The 19,187-nt window shown below is 35.8% G+C and overlaps 1 protein-coding gene across 3 annotated transcripts in view; it reads left to right on the forward strand.

Moving 5' to 3' along the window:
- The window catches only part of LOC123537864 (sodium bicarbonate cotransporter 3-like), a 51,581-nt gene that overhangs the window by 14,204 nt on the left and 18,190 nt on the right, over nucleotides 1–19,187 (forward strand). For all 3 annotated transcript variants that reach the window (XM_053530599.1, XM_053530598.1, XM_045321746.2), the window contains exons 2-13: nucleotides 1,480–1,746; nucleotides 2,401–2,561; nucleotides 5,152–5,334; nucleotides 6,136–6,209; nucleotides 6,595–6,705; nucleotides 7,366–7,500; nucleotides 8,172–8,318; nucleotides 9,186–9,319; nucleotides 11,597–11,771; nucleotides 12,027–12,160; nucleotides 12,799–13,360; nucleotides 13,548–13,661. In XM_053530599.1, coding sequence (XP_053386574.1) covers nucleotides 1,562–1,746; nucleotides 2,401–2,561; nucleotides 5,152–5,334; nucleotides 6,136–6,209; nucleotides 6,595–6,705; nucleotides 7,366–7,500; nucleotides 8,172–8,318; nucleotides 9,186–9,319; nucleotides 11,597–11,771; nucleotides 12,027–12,160; nucleotides 12,799–13,360; nucleotides 13,548–13,661 — 2,115 coding nt within the window. In that variant the 5' untranslated portion in view covers nucleotides 1,480–1,561. The remainder of the gene's footprint in view (nucleotides 1–1,479; nucleotides 1,747–2,400; nucleotides 2,562–5,151; nucleotides 5,335–6,135; nucleotides 6,210–6,594; nucleotides 6,706–7,365; nucleotides 7,501–8,171; nucleotides 8,319–9,185; nucleotides 9,320–11,596; nucleotides 11,772–12,026; nucleotides 12,161–12,798; nucleotides 13,361–13,547; nucleotides 13,662–19,187) is intronic.

Raw genomic sequence — 19,187 nt, forward strand, 5'->3', positions numbered from 1 at the left:
TTTGATAAAACGTGAAAATCATGAACTTCCCGTAGAGGTGTAGGTACAGAGAACATACGTTATTAGCTAAATGAACCTAAAATAACAATTCTAACATGGCTCGATTTGATTTCCAGTTAAACAAAGAAGAGAATCAAGCTCGATATATTCTGCGATAAACAACGGTTGACGCGCGGACCGGTAAGAGAGCATTATGACGTCATAATTGACGTCATATTGCCACATGACGTTCGATACATTACTCCTCGCGTAAAGGAAGTCCAGTATAATATCTATTAAAATATATCAATGAGCATGTCAGAATGAAAACAATCAAGGCTTTCTTGTTATTTATCGTCTAATTTACCACGGTTCATCGTTCAGATGCTTCAGTATTTAACCACTCGGGCTAACGCCCTCGTGGTTCAATTCCTACGCATCTGAACTCTGAACCGTGGTAAATCAGACGATAAACAACTCGAAAGCCTTGATTATTTGCTAAATAAATGAAATTTCAGAGAAGAACTTGCGTCGAAAAATGTCATTTTAGGCACGTAAACAGCAATATAGTGACATTTTTTAATGAATCGCTATCCACCCTTCTATTGTACAACAAGAAATATATGTGATGTAAACTTTACATTAGTTAAACCGATAAGCGTTGAAAGTATTTTTTGTAAGAACTATAACGCGTTCCAGTATCTAACGGTATCCGTGTTAGATTGCTACCTATCCTCTTTCGACTGCTACGCCCGCATAGTGTTGCGGTGGCCAAAAACCTAAGTGACAGAAAAAAAAAACAAGAATTGTGGGCGAAGGATAAGGTCCAGCGATCTGGGATCGGCGTCATTCGATGTAAAATTATAAATCCTCTGTAAGTAAATCAATTTCGTTCGGATGCACCAAGATATAGGGTATGCCTTTTTACCTCGGCCTGCACTTAAATAGGATATGATATATTTAAAGATATTTGAGTTGTAAATCTAGTAATCTTGTTTGCCTCTTCACTGTTTTGTACAAATAAAAGAGATGTAGGACACTGCAGGAGTAATTTATTGCTTTGTTCTATTTCAATAGATAAATAACAGAAAATGCTTGCTACTTTGTTCTTTATAAATCTGGTTATGTTGTTGAAGGGAAGCGACAATAAAATATTACCTATGACTCATGCAAGTACAAGTATATAAATTTATTATCATTATTATTATTATACAAAAGTTAAAAGATACAATAAAAATAATTACCCGTGACCACATGCAAGTAGCCTACAAGTAAATAGATTTATATAAAATACAATTAAACTACATAATTAATAATGTAATGTATATGCGAAACATTCACGAGTCAAGTTCGGCATTCATCGGTCGTAAATGTTGCTTAACGCACACAATGTTTCCGTAATAGCCGGAGAATGCCGAAATATCACGCGGATATTACGTAAATTGCCGATTTTTATTGCGGGTCCGTATACTATACTTCACGGAATATTTTTATTTGTAGCACACCGAACTTCAGTAAATCAAATCAACCGGGGATCTTGATTCAAGACACCGACTCCCAATCAAACTCCACAACTTTCATAATGACGTCATCAGATGAACCGCTGGACCCCTCCAATCTGTTTAACGAATACTTCACAGCCGCTGAACATGCTACCGAGCGTGTGGCGACATTAATTAATGATGACTTTAAATGCAACGATCTGTTTTGTCAGATGGACATGTTGCGGACATATAAAGATGATCTTGTATGGCAAGAAATGGCAAGGTTAGACAATATCTATTAGAGAACTAAGTTTTATTTTCATGAATTAATGTGTATTGTATTGTAAAGACATGATGCCTCTGAAAATCTACGACACGATGATACGTAGTCGGAAAAGGCTCAATAAGGTATGTGCAAAGGCCTAAGAATAATTAGTTGAATAATGATACTCGCCTTGTATCTTATGTTAAGGGGGGGGGGGGGGGGGGGGCGTATTGCATGTCCATAACCGCTCGTGGACAGACTCAGTCGAACCGAGTCTGCTATTACTCTACTTGGTTGCGTTCTGTGTTTCCAATGAACCTTCATATAGAATTTTTTTTATTTGTAACTTTATAATAAGGCAGTAAATGCCTTAGAATTCAATATTGTATTTAAAACTAGACTAGCTCCTAGACTATGATATATCTTTTTTTTAAATTTACATTTTTTATGATTGAATGTAGTGAACTGAGCCAGTCTATATCCTATGTCCAATGATAATTTCAACATCAGTCCTGTGTGAAAATCTCTAAAATAGACTGGCTTTTGTCTGTATGAAACTGTTTGTTTCGTCAAAAAAGGGAAAAATATAGAAATACAGTTATTATCAGTCTAGTGGCTAGTCTAGTTTAAAACTGATGTGACTGGTTTCTCTATTATCATGTTCTGTTTAAGGTGGATACGTTACGAAGAGGCAGTTGAAGAAGGTGGACACAGATGGTCTAAGCCGCACGTGGCTTCTCTGATGATGGAAGCTTTACAAGATCTACAGAATATTCTGTCAACGTGCCCTGTTATCCTGGACAGTAATGCTAGAACCATGGGGGAAATAGCAGGTGAGGAAACGAAAATGACATTTGTATACCATATACTACAAAGCATTCTTTCATTTAAAATGTGTTGGTATGGTCAGATTTTGACAATTTTACCGGGAACATTCCAATCATATTGTAACAGCCGCCGTTTAACATCCTTTACAGACTACCGATATTCGGTGACTAATTTGGAATATTCTCTCAGATGGGATAAGGTACACCAATTGGGGCCAAATAAAAATGTCCGAAATATTCCTAGGCATTGTAGTAAAGTATCAGGTTCTAATAACCTTTAAATTAGAAATAAAATGTCAAAGGTAACAAAATGTATCTAGTAGTGTCGTCTATTGTTTTCTTTTTATATCGTACCTAATAATTTCGGAACTAAAATTACAAGCTTCAAGTAGGCACTACATATTCTAGATGTATGTGTAAAGTTACTACAGGCTCCTGTTTGAAATAAAAGAGTTATTTGAACCTCGGATGATCTGTGGAGGAAACAACAACACACAAACTTTATTGCACACGCAGTTGACTATGTACTTTTCATCTCCTTCATTTATATGTTTGGCAAATTGTTGAAAAAGACGACCCAAACAAGGATAAAGGCTGACAATAGGTGTTCACTCATTAGTTGACATATTCTATAAGCTGTTGTTCCCCTTGAGTAAGAAGGCTACTGTATAAGTTTCTTATATGTTCGTAGATATACAATTGGTTGGGTGAACCCTAGTCCCAATCTGCAACTCGAGTTTTCGACAAAAATTTAGTGTTGTTGTATATTCCGTATATGTAATTAAATGTCTGTTGTAAATAAAATCCAAATTCAGTTCCGCTACTGAAGAGCCTAAAACCTTTGTGTTCCAGCACCTATCATCTGGCACCGCTAAATGAAATACACTGTCGATGACGAAATAAAGTTGTAACTGAATCTCAAATGAAATGTTTCTTGAGTGGCACCATTTCAGATTCCTTCAAATCTAATTCATTCATGCAGATTTCTGGTTGACATGGCAACCTAAAGATAAAAGAACCCATAAAATCTTCTCCTCCGAAACTGCTGGCACAGAAATTTTTCTTGGGAGACCCCTTTTTTAATTCCTTCTGTCAACAATTTCCATTAAAAAGTAACTAAGGCCGACACAGAGAGGGCTAGTTTTTCTGTTTGGTTACATGAAATGTTTTGAAATTCTCCTCCGCCATAACCAATGGCCCGATTTCAAAACATTTTTACTGAAATGTCCCCTGTGTAACCCACTATCCAATCGAGCAGTGTAGAAAACATAGCCGCAAGTGAAGCGAAACTTGCTTTCTCTATTTAATCGTCTCCTTTGAAACCGATGACCGATTTTTAAATAATTTCACACTGTCAACTGTTTCATGTGCGACCATCTATTCTAATATGCTTTTTTTCTGTTAAAACACTCTAATGATAGAATGACGTCACGTTAACGTGCAGTGACGTCAGTGTTTTTGTTGCGACCAAGAAAGAGCGCTACTATATTTTATCTACCGTTTTAGATTTTTTTATACACTCGGGCGGTAATACGTCGCACAAATAATTTCACTCGGGCTGCGCGCTCGTGGAATTATTACGCCCGAACGTGCATAAATAGTGTTAAAACACTCTTTCGCTATAATTTTTTCTCAATCATGTTTCTTCTGACTGTTCTGATATGTTAAAAATGATGGCCACCAGATCGCAGGCACGTCTTTCTTATATGACTGTAATGGAAGCTGGGAACCTTCTAGTCAAGAGTTTCAGAATAATTACACGAAAACGTTTCGTATGTGACCCGCTACCAATTTCCTTCCTTTTTTACCGCCCCAGGGAGTAAGTTTTTGAATTTGCTTTATGACAAACAAGGAATATTTTCTTCTATGATACTGAAATATCTCTTTCATTATACGCATCTGCTTCAGATCATTCTGCAGTGTTAAGAAAGATGGCTGCTAGGAGTTGGGGCGAAATTATTGTTCTTATAACACTATTATAGTGAAAACGTTGTACATCTGCTTGCTTGATTTCAAAATAATTTCACACAGGTGTTCTTTGGGTAGCCCTTTGAGTGTATTCTTTTCAATACCTGCTGGCGTGATTTCAAAACAACGCTAGAGAAACACTCCTTATGAGGACCCTCTTTAAAGGTATAAAGATAGAAAAATCTCCAAACGTCGTCGTCTCCTAAACTGCTGTTTTGATTTTGAAAAAAAGAAAACTTAAGGTAAATAATTACAGACATGTGTCTTTACTGGCATTATACCAAGCTTGATTCTAGAAACATGCCCACTAGACCCTCAATCAAAACTGTTCAAGCCGCCACCTGTGAAACTCAGGTGACCGGTCTAGGGTCATCACTGCCCTATTGCTAGATACTTCTAACAAATAAAAGTACTTTCTAGATTTAATTTTTTTACGTAAATCTAGTATGTCTGTTTAAAGCAGGGTAAACTGGTGGAGACGTTACCGTGTAGATATGAACACTGGAGTGTTGAACAAGCCAGTGTTAATCTGACCATAATAAAACTGGTGGCAACTTGATACCTGAGACAATGTATAGGAGTGAATGGTAAGTTATTTACCATAACCTTTGATAATTTGTTTTTACAGATGAAGTAACAGAGGCATGGACAACTGAGAGACCAATTATGACTATATTGAAGGAACAGCTGACCACAGTCCTGTTGAAGCAGCATAAATTTCAACATCATCATAAAAAGAATGGTCTGACAAAGAAACACTCATCAACAGTGAACATGTACAAGACACAAGTAGAGGAGAATTACGTGAATGGTATGGCGTATGCACGAAGTCATGAACGTTACGTAAAATACTTCATTTGCATATTAAATGATACGTCATGTATTTGAACAAATGAAAGGTAGCTTATGTAACAAATTGATGAACACATTAATACGTACGGTACGTTGCACAAATGATGGGACGCGTGCACTGAGCATAAACGTTACATCACTTACGCTACGTAACAAATTATAGGTTTGCCATATGAATGACTACGTCAACGGTTACGCTTATCATTTTACTTGACGCACCGCGCACAAGAATATGTGAACATGATAACGGATTTCATATAACAATTGCTGATCATTTTATATCTTATGTTCCAGATTTTACGACAAATTGATGTAAACAGGATGACAGGAAATTTTGCTCCTCATCTAAAAATCGACTATTCTTATAAAACATTTAAAGATAACAATAAAACTGGCTACTTGCACAATTTTATGTCATAATTACCTAAAGCTGCAGATTTGTATAATTGTAAATTATTCTGCCTTCAACGTAATGGTTTAAGGTCAGTACTCGAATATGCCAGATTTTGTTCGTGTTTCCAGGATTTGTTTTATAAATATGGTTGATTTGCAACATAGATAGTCATCTAAAGTTGAACTTTGGTCGTTCAAACTCGGACAATTTGGACATCACCCTTAGCTCGAACTCGTTGTCACGTCCAGGTAAAATCCCTATATAATGTAAATTGTTCAAATGCTCGAACTGCCAATAACTTGAATACAGTTTGCTGTCCCTGTCGATTTCGAACGAACAACGTTCTACTGTAACTATTTTTTTCAGAGGGCTACGAGGGCAGTGTTGATTCTTTGGAAAAGAGCAGTAGTCAAGACTTCCACTCACTGGCTCTAGGAGAGGTGAGTGTTATTTTATCAGAGGTACGCTTTGTCTGGGACGTTTTATATTTGTGAAGCTCGAAACTTACATTTAAAAGATCTAATATGTTACATGAAGTCGTAGTAAAAATATTTAATTAAATTTTAGTGTCTACTAAATCGCATTGCAGTTTGAGTTCGACTCATGCAAAATTCGTGTAAATAAATTGACTCGAAAACTAATGATATTGAAATTGATACTGAAAAAACAGAAAACAGTGTGCCTTAAGTAATTTGTCCTCCACCTAGAATTCATCTTGAAAAGTTGTCAGTTACTTGCGGAGGACAAGTCAGTTTTGCTTCGGCATTTAAAATACTTGATAGGTTAACTAAATGTCGTTACTTGACTCAGATAATTTCGTTGTAGATGAACAAGAGTTTTATGAGACATGTTCCAGCAGGATCACAAGTTGTCAATCTGCTTGTTGGCGAGATGCACGACCTGGATCAAATCATTGCAGCTTTCATAAGAATTAAGGTATCAGTTAATACTAAGCAACTCTATACTATACAACGTTTCCGCTTTGTTGGTCGTTATCATGTATAAATGTTCAGAGAAGTGTCGTAAATATTACATTTCGACCATGTTCATTGCTTTGATTTGATTGATAAAGCAATGAACATGATTGAAATGTGAGATTTACGACACATTTCAGAACATTTATACTTGATAAAGACGAATAAAGCCTAAACGTTGTATAGAATAGAGTTGCTTATTATTAATTGATATCATCAATCTCTTTGGATTTTTTACTTACTTTTTGAAGAAATAAGGTAATCAAATATTCGATCCATTACCCATTAAAGGGAGAAACAAATAAAACATGCAAGGTTTGTAGAAGTTTCGTCAAACATGAAGTGAAAGTATTCAAAAATATTTTACTTATACCTAGTTTCGTAGGTCAGCATTTAAAAGTTTAAAAACGTTTTGAATACTTGTAAATGCTTGTAATTATGTTGTTTTGATCACATTCTTAATTGCAGTAATGTTCTCTGTCTACCTCTAAATACTTAAAGTGCAGTGGAATAAAATTTATTGGATGTATTAAGAATTCAATTTTAGAATGAGTGTATAATACAAGTGTACTATTACATTGTAAAGTGTTTTTCATACAATCCTTTCATGTGATATTGTTAGGATCCCTGTAACCTCGGATACATCACTGAAGTTGATCTGAACACCAAGTTTTTGTTTATTGTGCTGTGTCCGAAGCAATACCTTGGGCACTGTGCTGAGATGTGCAGATGTATGGGCGCTATGTTCACGGATGAGGTACATGGTTAAATTTGGCTGATATGTTTTCAGATGAAGTAATGTTATTATATGTTAATAAGATATGTGAGTTATATGTTTTTTTATGTGAGATTACTGTTTCCATGTTTCCGTAAGTATATGAGTAATGCATATATCTTAATAAAACATTCTTGTTTCTATCGTAGAAAATAAATTATATTTTTAATCCATGTATTTCGCGTTTGTATATAAAGTCAATACTGTTGTATTTATATTTCATTTATATATTATTACTGTTAGTTAGGTCTTGGTGGGGCTCTGTTCTTGGACTATTCCCATTGGAGTTTTATCCTTGCGTTCAAACATTTCCGAACAGTCTGACTAAAATAGTTTCAAGTTTTTTTTTTCATTCAAATAAAAAGGTCACAGACCCATGTGAACATTTAATCGTTAAACAACAAACGATCATATCCGTATAACATAACTGTAACATAGCTACTGTAACAGTGTTATAAAAGAAATAGTTGGGTGTCCTTGCAAATGATGTGCATTTTATGTTACAATCTAAATATTAAAGAAAATGTAAAATAGTAAAGTTTGTATATGTTTTAAAGCATCTATAATCGATTGTTTTATACATGTCCCACAAAATAGTAATATATATTAGCGTGCTTATTATCTAAGCCAGTACAAAAGTATCGTTTTCATAGATATTTCGATGTGTAGCATACAGATGCAACGACAGGATTGACCTGCTGTGTGGAATACAGGAGTTTTCGCTACATCTGACGGTGCTACCACCCGGTGCCTGGGATCCTTTGACAAGAATAGAGCCTCCTGATGAACGACCACCACAGGTACTTCGGACATAAATGTTGTCCTCACGTGAACACAGAACACGTTTTATGAGTCGTTCTATGGTTTACATAACCATTAAGTGATGGAGCTGTCGTCCTAGTGGTGGCGCTAAATAGTAGTGGGGCCGCTGTGGCGTATGAATAATTTCGGCTACTAATTAACACTATCATATTGTTTTAGAGTTGAACAAAATGAACATATTTTCTTTCACATAGAACTCATAAATTTCTTATCATGGGAGGGGTGAGGAACAGAAAAGGTGTCGTGTTTTTTATAAATCTAAACGGATAAAACTGTAACTTTATAAAAAAAGGAAGACGTTTTGTAACTTCCTCTATCGGACGGGGTGGATAAAAGGGTGGGCGAAATGTCTGTCTCTGTTTATTATATAGGTAAGCAGAAGATGGGAAGAAAGTGATATATATATATTAAAAAAAGTTTGACAGTTTGTTTAGTTCCGTTAATGAATGAGGTATATCTTCTGTATCATGATTACACATGTTTGAGGATATTCGTCTATCGACTGCTAAGTGGGAAGGACGTGAGTGGGCAGGACTTGATTTGACAGTTTTGTTTCTTATATTGTCGATCGTAGGCAATCGAGCTTTAAATAGTTCCGTTAATGAATGTAGTATATCTTCTGTATACCATGTCTGGGGATAGTCGTCTATCGATTGACAATGATTGTATCATTTTTAAACACTGTATGGAATATCTAGCTTGAATTCAACAGATCTCTCAATATGTCCTTTGAACGCAACTCATAATCTATATACCAGTATGTATTCATTTACTGAATAACAGTGCTATGTAACATATTAACAGTGTCGTATACAGATTTAAAGCATTATAATTGTCCCATTTAGGAATACAGAAAAACTCCCGGGCCTTTAACTTCCAGTAAAAGCAAGCCGTCTTTGGAAGACATTGATGAAAGGTCAGAACATAGTGTGAAAGAAGAGGACAACCATGTAGACCCTACACTCATCCGGACAGGCAGGTGAGGAATATAGAATATGCCTTTATTGATGAAAACCATGGTCAATGTGAACCATTGTCATTGCCATCCATGGTGAGTGTCAGTCATGGTCAATTTGAACCATAGTCAATGTTAGCAATAGTCAGTATCAATTATGATCGAAGTCGGTCATTGTCTTGTGAATCATGGTCAATGTCTACATGTACAATGGTTGATTTGAACATGTCATACAATGACCAAAATAATTTTTTATACGCCCGTTTGAAGAACGGGACGTATAATGGGAACGCCCCTGGCGGGCGGGCGGGCTTGCGGCGTCCACAGACTTTGTCCGGAGCATATTTTCTCCATGCATGGAGGGACATTGATGAAACTTGGGACAATTGTTCACCATCATGAGACGGAGTGTCATGCGCAAGAACCAGGTCCCTAGGTCTAAGGTCAAGGTCACACTTAGAGGTCAAATGTCAAATTCAAGAATAACTTTGTCCGGAGCATATCTTCTTCATGCATGGAAGGATTTTGATGAAACTTAGCACAATTGTTCACCATCATGAGACGGAGTGTCATGCGCAAGAACCAGGTCCCTAGGTCTAAGGTCAAGGTCACACTTAGAGGTCAAATGTCAAATTCAAGAATAACATTGTCCGGAGCATATCTTCTTCATGCATGGAAGGATTTTGATGTAACTTGGCACAATTATTCACCATCATGAGACGGAGTGTCATGCGCAAGAACCAGGTCTCTAGTTCTAAGGTCGAGGTCACACTTAGAGGTCAAATGATACAAGAATGAAAATTTTGTCCGGACATTTCTTCTTCATGCATGGAGGGATTTTCATATAACTTGGCACAAATGTCCATCACCATGAGACGGAGTGTCATGCACAAGAACCAGGTCCCTAGGTCTGAGGTCAAGGTCACACTTAGAGGCCAAAGGTCAGATACAAGAATGACTTTGTCCGGAGCATATCTTCTACATGCATGGAGGGATTTTAATGTAACTTGGCACATTTGTTCACAATCATGAGACAGAGTGTCAAGTGCAAGAACCAGGTCCCTAGGTCTAAGGTCAAGGTCACACTAAGAGGTCAAAGGATACAAGAATGAAAACTTTGTCCGGACATTTCTTCTTCATGCATGGAGGGATTTTGATATAACTTGGCACAAATGTTCACCACTATAAGGCGGAGTGTCATGCGCAAGAACCAGGTCTCTATGTCTAAGGTCAAGGTCACACTTAGAGGTCAAAGTTCAGATACAAGAATGACTTTGTCCGGAGCATTTCTTCTTCATGCATGGAGGGATTTTGATGTAACTTGGCACAATTGTACACCATCATGAGACAGAGTGTCATGCGCAGGTCCCTTCTTTAGAATTACTTCCCTTTGTTGTTACTACAAATAGCTTATATTGTAACTTTTTCATTACTAGTCGTAGGGAAAAATCGAGACCACTTTTCTGGAGTACAACATGCATGTTACATCCAATTTTGAGGTGTTTGTTGACCTATCTCTAACTGGTAAGGATTTTTGTGTGGACTTAGAATTTCTTTTTTTTAAGATTAACTTCCCTTAGTTGTTACTATAAATAACTTATATTTTATCTTTTTTATAATTGACCGTAGGGAAAAACCAAAACCACTCTCCTGTGGTACAATATAGATGTTACTTTCAAATTTTAGGTGTATTTTAAGGTATCTCTGCCTGGTAAGGAGTTTTTTTGTGGACTTAAAAAAACAAAAGATTACAATATTTACTACACAACCACAGAATTAAAATTCCATTTGCAACTACAGGTGCTAGTGTAAAGAAATTTGCTAGGACGGGCGTATATTGTGACATTCTGGCACTCTTGTCTATTTTACCTTGTTCTTATCAAATAACTAAACAAACATGACACAAAGTTTTTTCGAAATACTCTCAGGAAAACAATTGCGTTTTGTCTCAGTTGAAATCATATACGCGAAAAAGTTTGTGGTATAAACGTTAGCATTGTCAATAAATTTTATATAAAGATGCATGCTATTCTGATCTACGTATGTTCCTTTATATTAATAAAATGCAACTTGATTTTGATGTATAGATAAAATTATATAAAGAATCATTGAAAGTTAAAGATAGAACGCTAGCAGTCTTCGATATCTTCAACACAACTAATGAATAAGTAATTGAACTTGATTTTGAGGAATTGATACAATAATATGAAAAATCATTGATAGTTGATGGTAGGCCGACAGTCTTCATTATCTTCAACACAGTGTATGAATGAATAATTGTTTATCACTTTTTCTATTTAGATTATTTGGGGGTTTGTTACAAGACATTAAAAGAAAGATACCATTTTACTTGAGTGATTTTAAAGATGCCCTCCACATACAGTGTGTTGCTTCATTTTTCTTCCTCTTTCTGGCGACCTTGACCCCGAATGTGACATTTGGTGGTCTTCTCGGACATGCAACGGACAATTATATGGTAAAATACGGCTATTCTAGTGATATACTTTATATATTCTATCTTGTGTATAATCACAGTTTGCTGTTTCCTTTCAAAATTACACTGAATTGTACAAATCAGTATTTCAGATTTATTATATGGTCTAAAAATAACCTTTGTTATATAATACTTAAAAAACATGGTAAAATGTCTGTAAAAATGTGCAGTCACTGTTATTGATATATAACATTAACGGGATAAAAAGTCATTTGAACATTCTATGAAAAATGTTAGGGAACTATGGAGTGTATCCTGTCAGCAGCTATTTCTGGCGTATTGTTTGCTTTATGCTCTGGACAGCCCTTGAACATTCTGGGAAGCACTGGTCCTATGCTTGTCTTGGAAGGAATCCTATACACGTTTTGCCAGTAAGTTCAGTTTTCTGTTTCTATATTTTATTTTTTTCTTATTTCAAATTGGTGCTGTTCATAGTCACGTGATTAATGATAACAATGTGTCCAGAAGTGACGCTATAAAATTTGACGTCATGTACAAATTGGGAAAACACTGGATGAAATGACCAGCCCTTGCAATCTTTTGATTTGATTGCGCTTTACTCAAGCAGCCTCCGAGTTGTTTGATTTAATGATAAAAATATTGCTGCCTTTTACAAAACGCAGGTTCGGTCGAAATAAGAATTTTTTAACATGGGAAAGCTGGTAACAACTAGATCTATGTTGATACAGATCTATTTTTTTGTCAGGTCGATTAATTCTCGTATCGACGCCACTAAATGACAATACACATAGGCCTATTATCAAGAAATGTGTCTATGGCGCATGTATTTTATTGCCTAACAGGAATACATCTTTAAATAAGTACTACTGACAGGATTATGTATGTGCGGATACATGAACGTCTTGGATATAAGCAAAAGTTTAGAAATACCTGAGCTATATGTCAGTATTTTGAATTATAATATGAACGAATAGAAACGATCTAAGCCTACAGGCTTTATTTAATTACAGGCAGAAAAAATTCTCTTTTTTTTTCCACTCCTTTTTAGCGATCAAGGTTGGGATTTTCTACCGTTTCGTGTTTGGGTTGGATTCTGGACAGGGTTCTTTATACTACTGATAGTCGCCTTTGACCTTAGTGCTCTTGTTCGATACATAACACGGTTTACAGAAGAAAGCTTTGCATGCCTGATCGCCCTAATATTTATTTACGAAGCTTTCAAGAAAACTTTTGAAATTGAAAAAGACGCACCAGTACATTTCAGTCCCCCATCTAGAAACATAGGATGTCTCTGTGTAATTGATAATTCTGTTCGGAACAATTCTAATCTCAGCAATGAAACAACAATTACCACACTAATACCTACGAATCTCATGCACAATATGAGTGCGAATCTCTCCACATCGGGGATTTCTACTACAACAATGAAGCTGTCTACATCGGGTTATGAGGCTGAATGTTTGCGTCTTGGAGGAGTCACTTCCGGTGATTCATGTGAGGACAAATACGTACCGGATGTTTTCTTCTTCTCGTTACTTCTATTCTTGGGAACATATTTCCTTGCAACCGTGCTGGTTCATTTCAGACAAAGCCTGTTCTTTCCAATGTTTGTGAGTACAGTTTCTGCACGATATTTAAAAAAAAGATATTTTGTATTGGAATGTTATTTAAAGTTAATCAAATGAACAGATGTTTAATGACATTGGGTAATATGTGTGTAATCACCTTTGAATTTGAGAATCGCAATTTTCTGCTATACTGTACATGATTAAATTATATATATATTGATGTTTCTAGGTTCGACAAAATGTGAGTGACTTTGCTGTCCTGATCTCAATAGTCGTCATGGTTGTAATTGATGCTGTCTGCAAGTTGCCTACACCAAAACTACATGTACCTGAAGAATTCAAGGTATATTTGTATAATATAAAAAATTATTTAGCCGACTTTTTGTTGGTTATGATTTAAACAATACTAGTAGACACAGTTTTCCCATTTGGAGACTACAAATTTCAAGGCACGGACAGGCAACTAGGTAGGACAATCAGCTTTCTGCTGGGTAACTTCCCATACGAAATAAGCCTAAATCAAAAACGAGACTTCGAAGACACAGCGTCTCAATTAAGAAACAAGTGATTAGAAGTGAACCACCAACTCAAACCACTTAAAGAGATTTTAACACAAAAGTATGTTCTTTTATAGAAGAAGTTTGGCTAAATGTAAAAATCAAAATCAAAATTGAAAATAAAACAAAACAACTCTTTTACAAGAGCGTCTTGTGTATCTTACAATTAGGGGAACAAAGTGAATTAGTTAAAATGAATTGATATAAATAAAGTGTAGATATAAAGCTAAAATTAACAGAAACGATGCCATTTCACGACAATAAGTGATGGCTTATGTGATAACTGCGTAACCCGATTCGAGAAATATAGCGAAAATTAAAAACCGCGAATAATATCAGATTTACAGTACTCAGTTGTTAAGGAAATAATATAGACCCACACCTTTAAGGCTTTACGCAATCAGTCCCCTGCCTATATTAGGGATATGATAGAAGTGTATAAACCGGTCAGAAACCTAAGATCACAAGACACGCTGTCACTGGTTATGCTAAAAACTAAAACCATGATGTATGGCAATCGCAGCTTTTCGTTCACTGCTCTAAAACTTTGGAACTCCCTTCCCGTCAAGATCAGGGATGCTCACACGCCAGCTGCTTTCAAAAGCCTGCTAGAAACCCACTTCTTTGTACAATATTTCGTTAACTGACCGATACATTGATGTTTCTTTCTTCTTCATAAAACAGCGTAGAACAGTATTTTATCCTAGGGTCACTTAAATACTTTTAAATATGTATGCATGTTTGTCTTGTTTTATCTATATGTTTTACATTCAGGATTTTTATTAATGTTGAATGCATTTTTGTATGCGTATTTGTTTGTATTGTTTGCAATATATTCTGTAAAGCACTTTTGAACGTATACATGTGCATGAAAATAGTGCTTTATAAATGTGGTATAATAATAATAATAATGATAATAATAATAATACTGGAGCAGTCTCGGTGTCCTATATATCCGCTTTATACACTCTTAGCAGCTTGGAAGATTCTACTTAAACTAATATCAATTGTTAAACTCCTCAAGACGACAGCCTAGGTCACTACGTTCAAGTTCAAGGTCATATTTGGGGTTCAAAGTAAATGATTATTGCCTTCAGATTCAGGAACATCTAACATCAGCTGGTAACCTCAGCAAGAGGGTGTGTAGAGCTCATAACCCAGGTCACAAGGTCAGAAGTCACACTTGGAGTTTAAAATCAAGTAGCTTTACTTCGTGTCCGCTTCTTAACTTGTTAACCATGATAACCATATCAGTGGTCAACCCCATCAAGAAAATGTGCATATTCGACAACTCAGATCACTAGGTCCTAGGGCAATGTCACACTTGGAGGGCATCGGTCAAATAGCCTATTCTACGTCTGCTCCGTGTCGTCTTAAAACGCTTGAAAGATTTTCATAACAATAACGTCAGTTATGTTCCTCATCAAAGCGAATTGCAGTGTATATTATCGGGTCATTAAGTTCAAGGTCAATCTCACACCCACGGGTCAAAGATCAAATAGCTTTAACTTGTGTCCGCTCAAATCGTTTAACCACAAAAAAGTATTTTCATAAGACTAGCAACAATTGTTAAACTTACTTAATATGATATGCAGAGTGTATAACTAAGGTAACTAGGTCAAGGTCAAGGTTACATGCGAAGGTCAATGTCATGGGGATAACATTTCACTTTCCCTGTGTCAAAGCGTCACATGCCAGAAGGAACGTTTTGTTGTGATTGGGACAGATGACACGTGTAGGATATTCCAGTTTTATTATTGTCTGTTTTAAATGCAACCACTTAGGTTTCAAAATTAAAACTTCCGAAATTTACATAAAGCACCCACAAAAGTACTGAAAGGTACTCTATTTCCTACGACTCTACATTTCGTACTGCCAGTGTAATGGACAAAAAATTATTTTTTCTTGTAATATTGGCCAATATTCAGGGTAAAATGCTTTTAATGCAAACTAAGACCTGGACATTTTTACATTATTCAAGCAACCAATAAATCTAAAATTGACATTTGTAAAACTTTTTTAATGTCCTTAAAATGGCTGAAATTTATAATGGATAAATACCAAAAAATGTTTTTGACTTCTTTAAATTAAAAAGCGTTAGTAATCAAGATATTTCAAACTTTTTGCAAGTTTCTTTTACCACCTTTAGAATGATGTATATTAGGATTGTTAGTGTGTTTCATATTCAAAAAAACATCAAGCAAAACCATTAGCTCAATTAGCGCAGATCTACGGATCGCGGGGTCATAAGTATGATCCCCGGGCGAGGCGGTATGTTCTCCGTGACGATTTGATAAAAGACATTGTGTCTGAAATCATTCGTCTTCCACCTCTGATTCATGTGGGAAAGTTTGCAGTTACTTGCGGAGAACAGATTTGTACTGGTACAGAATCCAGGAATTCAGGTTAGGGTAACTGTCCGCCATTACGTAACTGAAATACTGTTGAAAAACGGTGTTAAACCCCAAACAAACAAACAAAACCATTTTACGTCAGTTGTGGACAATAAAGTAATTACTTCAGAAATAAAAACAAATTTATACAGTTAAACAATTTAATACTGACTGTTTATTTCTATACAAATACAAAATGGTATGTACTACTTACATCAGTAGTGTAATACTGTTTTAAACCGGAGAATTCCAATCTCCTTGGCTTAGCAAAATTGACGTCAATGTGTATATATTAGAATATTATTACCGATATATTGAAAATTATGCAGTTTTAAATATAGAATGAGTTTCTCATTGAAACCAACTTAGTTCAACATGCAATATATACATAATTTACAATTAAAGGAACATGTCTTTTCATATTCTTTTTTCAGTCAACAGCAATATACTTTTACATGCTTTCATGATGCACACTATTAACACAAATATTAACATTTTTTTTCTATGTTACAGTCTTGCATTTAATGCATGTTCTGATACGAGTTGCTTTGTTCATCTTCTATTCCTGGATCTTTAAGAGTATACAACTCTGTTTGTATTTTATCGCCATTGTAAGGCAGTGTTAGGTATTCCAACTAGGTAATGTCCCACCCTCGCACGAGTATCCTTTTGTATGAAACTTCCTGCCCCTACAGAACCTGTAGACCTGCTAAATTCTTCAGTCCACATTACATTTCTTATTCAGCATTTTCGTTTCAGCAACGGAGAGGGACAGGGCGAGAACTCCGATCCGCAACATAGGGTTTTACTCGGTGTGAGCGACTTCAGCCATTCTTTAGCCTCGTTTTGACTTTGGGCTTCAAAAGAGAAGCAATCTGATTTATCGTCAATCAAACGACAGTTGCTGATCTTCCCTCCAGAAATATAAACAATGTTCGAATTATCTTTACTTCTGACAGTACATTTTCTCAGACTGATGAATCCAAAGGAAAATGTGAACTTAGAGTCCGTGTACAGCTGTGCATGGTGTTCATATTCATTCTTGAACACTTTCATATGCATCCTGTGCCTGATTGGCTTCCCATCGTCCAGTAGTTGGATGAATATATCTCCAGACTGGATATCAATACTCTGACAACTCGTTTCACGTTTCCCGAATGTTGGTGACGGTACGCACAATGATTCCATTTTAATTATTTCTTCTGCGGCGTGTTGAACAAAGAAATTTCTCCAGACGTTTGACTCAAAATGGGTGAGACCTCTCCGCTTTATACAGACCGGCACTCTCCGTTGGTTTATCAATGGACGTCATATTTCTATTAGCATAGTTATCATACTTTCTAAAAATGTAATTACCATAAGCACATAATGGTTAAATGACGTACATTGCCGATGGTAATAGTTATTAGGAGTAGCTAAGTACAGTTGACAACAAAATGTATTTACATAAATGTAACAAGCTGTGCAACGAATAAAATAAACACATACAGAAACTTGAAGGGGTACCGCTTTTTGAGTGGTCAGAGGTGAAAACACTAGTGTAGAGCTTACATCATTTAATGCGCACAACCCCCTTCTCATTTCCCCCACCATGTTCAGAATTACAGTATTGCCCTATCAAGTGAATCCCTAACACAACTTATAGAATAGTAACATAAAAAATACACACGATATAAATGACATAATCATAATCAAAGACAAACTAGTCTGCTGTTACATGTATTAAGGTTACAAAGTAGAAAAATAATACAAGTTAAAGCATATCAAAAGTTCCATCTAGGGCATATCTATATAAATTATAATGATCATTGTAAAATTTTGGTTGCAATGTCTGTTTTAAATATTGGTCATCAGTGTGTGATACCCCAGGACTGGACGCAAAGACAAGACCATTTTACCTTCTTGAAATATATTCGCTTGTCCTGGCAATATACATCCGTGCAGGCTGATCTTGGTCTGCACTGTTCGCTTTTCAGTTAGTAAATTTTCAGTGAACACCCCTTCGAATAATAAATGGTATTGCCAAAATTGAATGATGGACCAGTCCATTTTAGCCATTTAAGCAAGGTAAGGGTTAAATAGTGGATTTAGAAGCCTTTATATAGATCTAGTATCAGTTTATTTTGTTCAAACCCAAAACTTATTTATATAATTCGACGCCCAGAATAAGAAGGGCGTAAGTGTTAGTTATGCCCTATTATGAATTATACATTTTTTGTAACTACATAACAAGGGGCATAATCCTATTTTGTTTTTTTTTTGTTACAAACTGCTGTGTTGACCAAATTCACCAATAAAAGGACGTGAGTAAAAAATTTTCAGAATCATAGTTGGGCGTTTCTGCACTTAAATGTTGTATCAGAAGGGTCCACTTAAGCCCTTCTGTTATTTCTATAGAATTAGTAGCGCGTATCTGTCATAGACAGTTTGTTTCCGTTTTGCTGAAAACTGGTTTTGCACTTACGCCTTTCTAATTCCGAGGCGTCGAATTGTAAGAGTATGTTAAGTCTTAATACGTATCCAGTTGTATTGATGCAGAAAATTTAATGTGATTGCAGTACTAAATTTCTGTGTGGAATAAAACTATATTTTGCGGGCCGGTAGCGGAAAAAATATATTGAATTCGATACCTAAACAAAGAACATATTAAGCGTGATTTAGTTCCTTACTTGAAAATATGTTACACACGCGAACAAAAAAGTTTAAATTTGAATGATTTGAGATGCACCTCATGCAATTCTAACTTAAATAATACTGCTTTGGCGGCGCTATCCGCTTTACATTTTAATATCCTGTAGTACTTCTCGCGCCATGTCACCTTAACTTCAAAGCAGGTTTACGAAGTATAAATCTCATGAATTTTGAGAGAATTTCATTTTTGCCCAAAGACAAAACGTGCACAGAAGTTACTTTTATTAC

This window comes from Mercenaria mercenaria, chromosome 18 (assembly GCF_021730395.1).
Source record: "Mercenaria mercenaria strain notata chromosome 18, MADL_Memer_1, whole genome shotgun sequence".
In the NCBI taxonomy this organism is placed as follows: domain Eukaryota; kingdom Metazoa; phylum Mollusca; class Bivalvia; order Venerida; family Veneridae; genus Mercenaria; species Mercenaria mercenaria.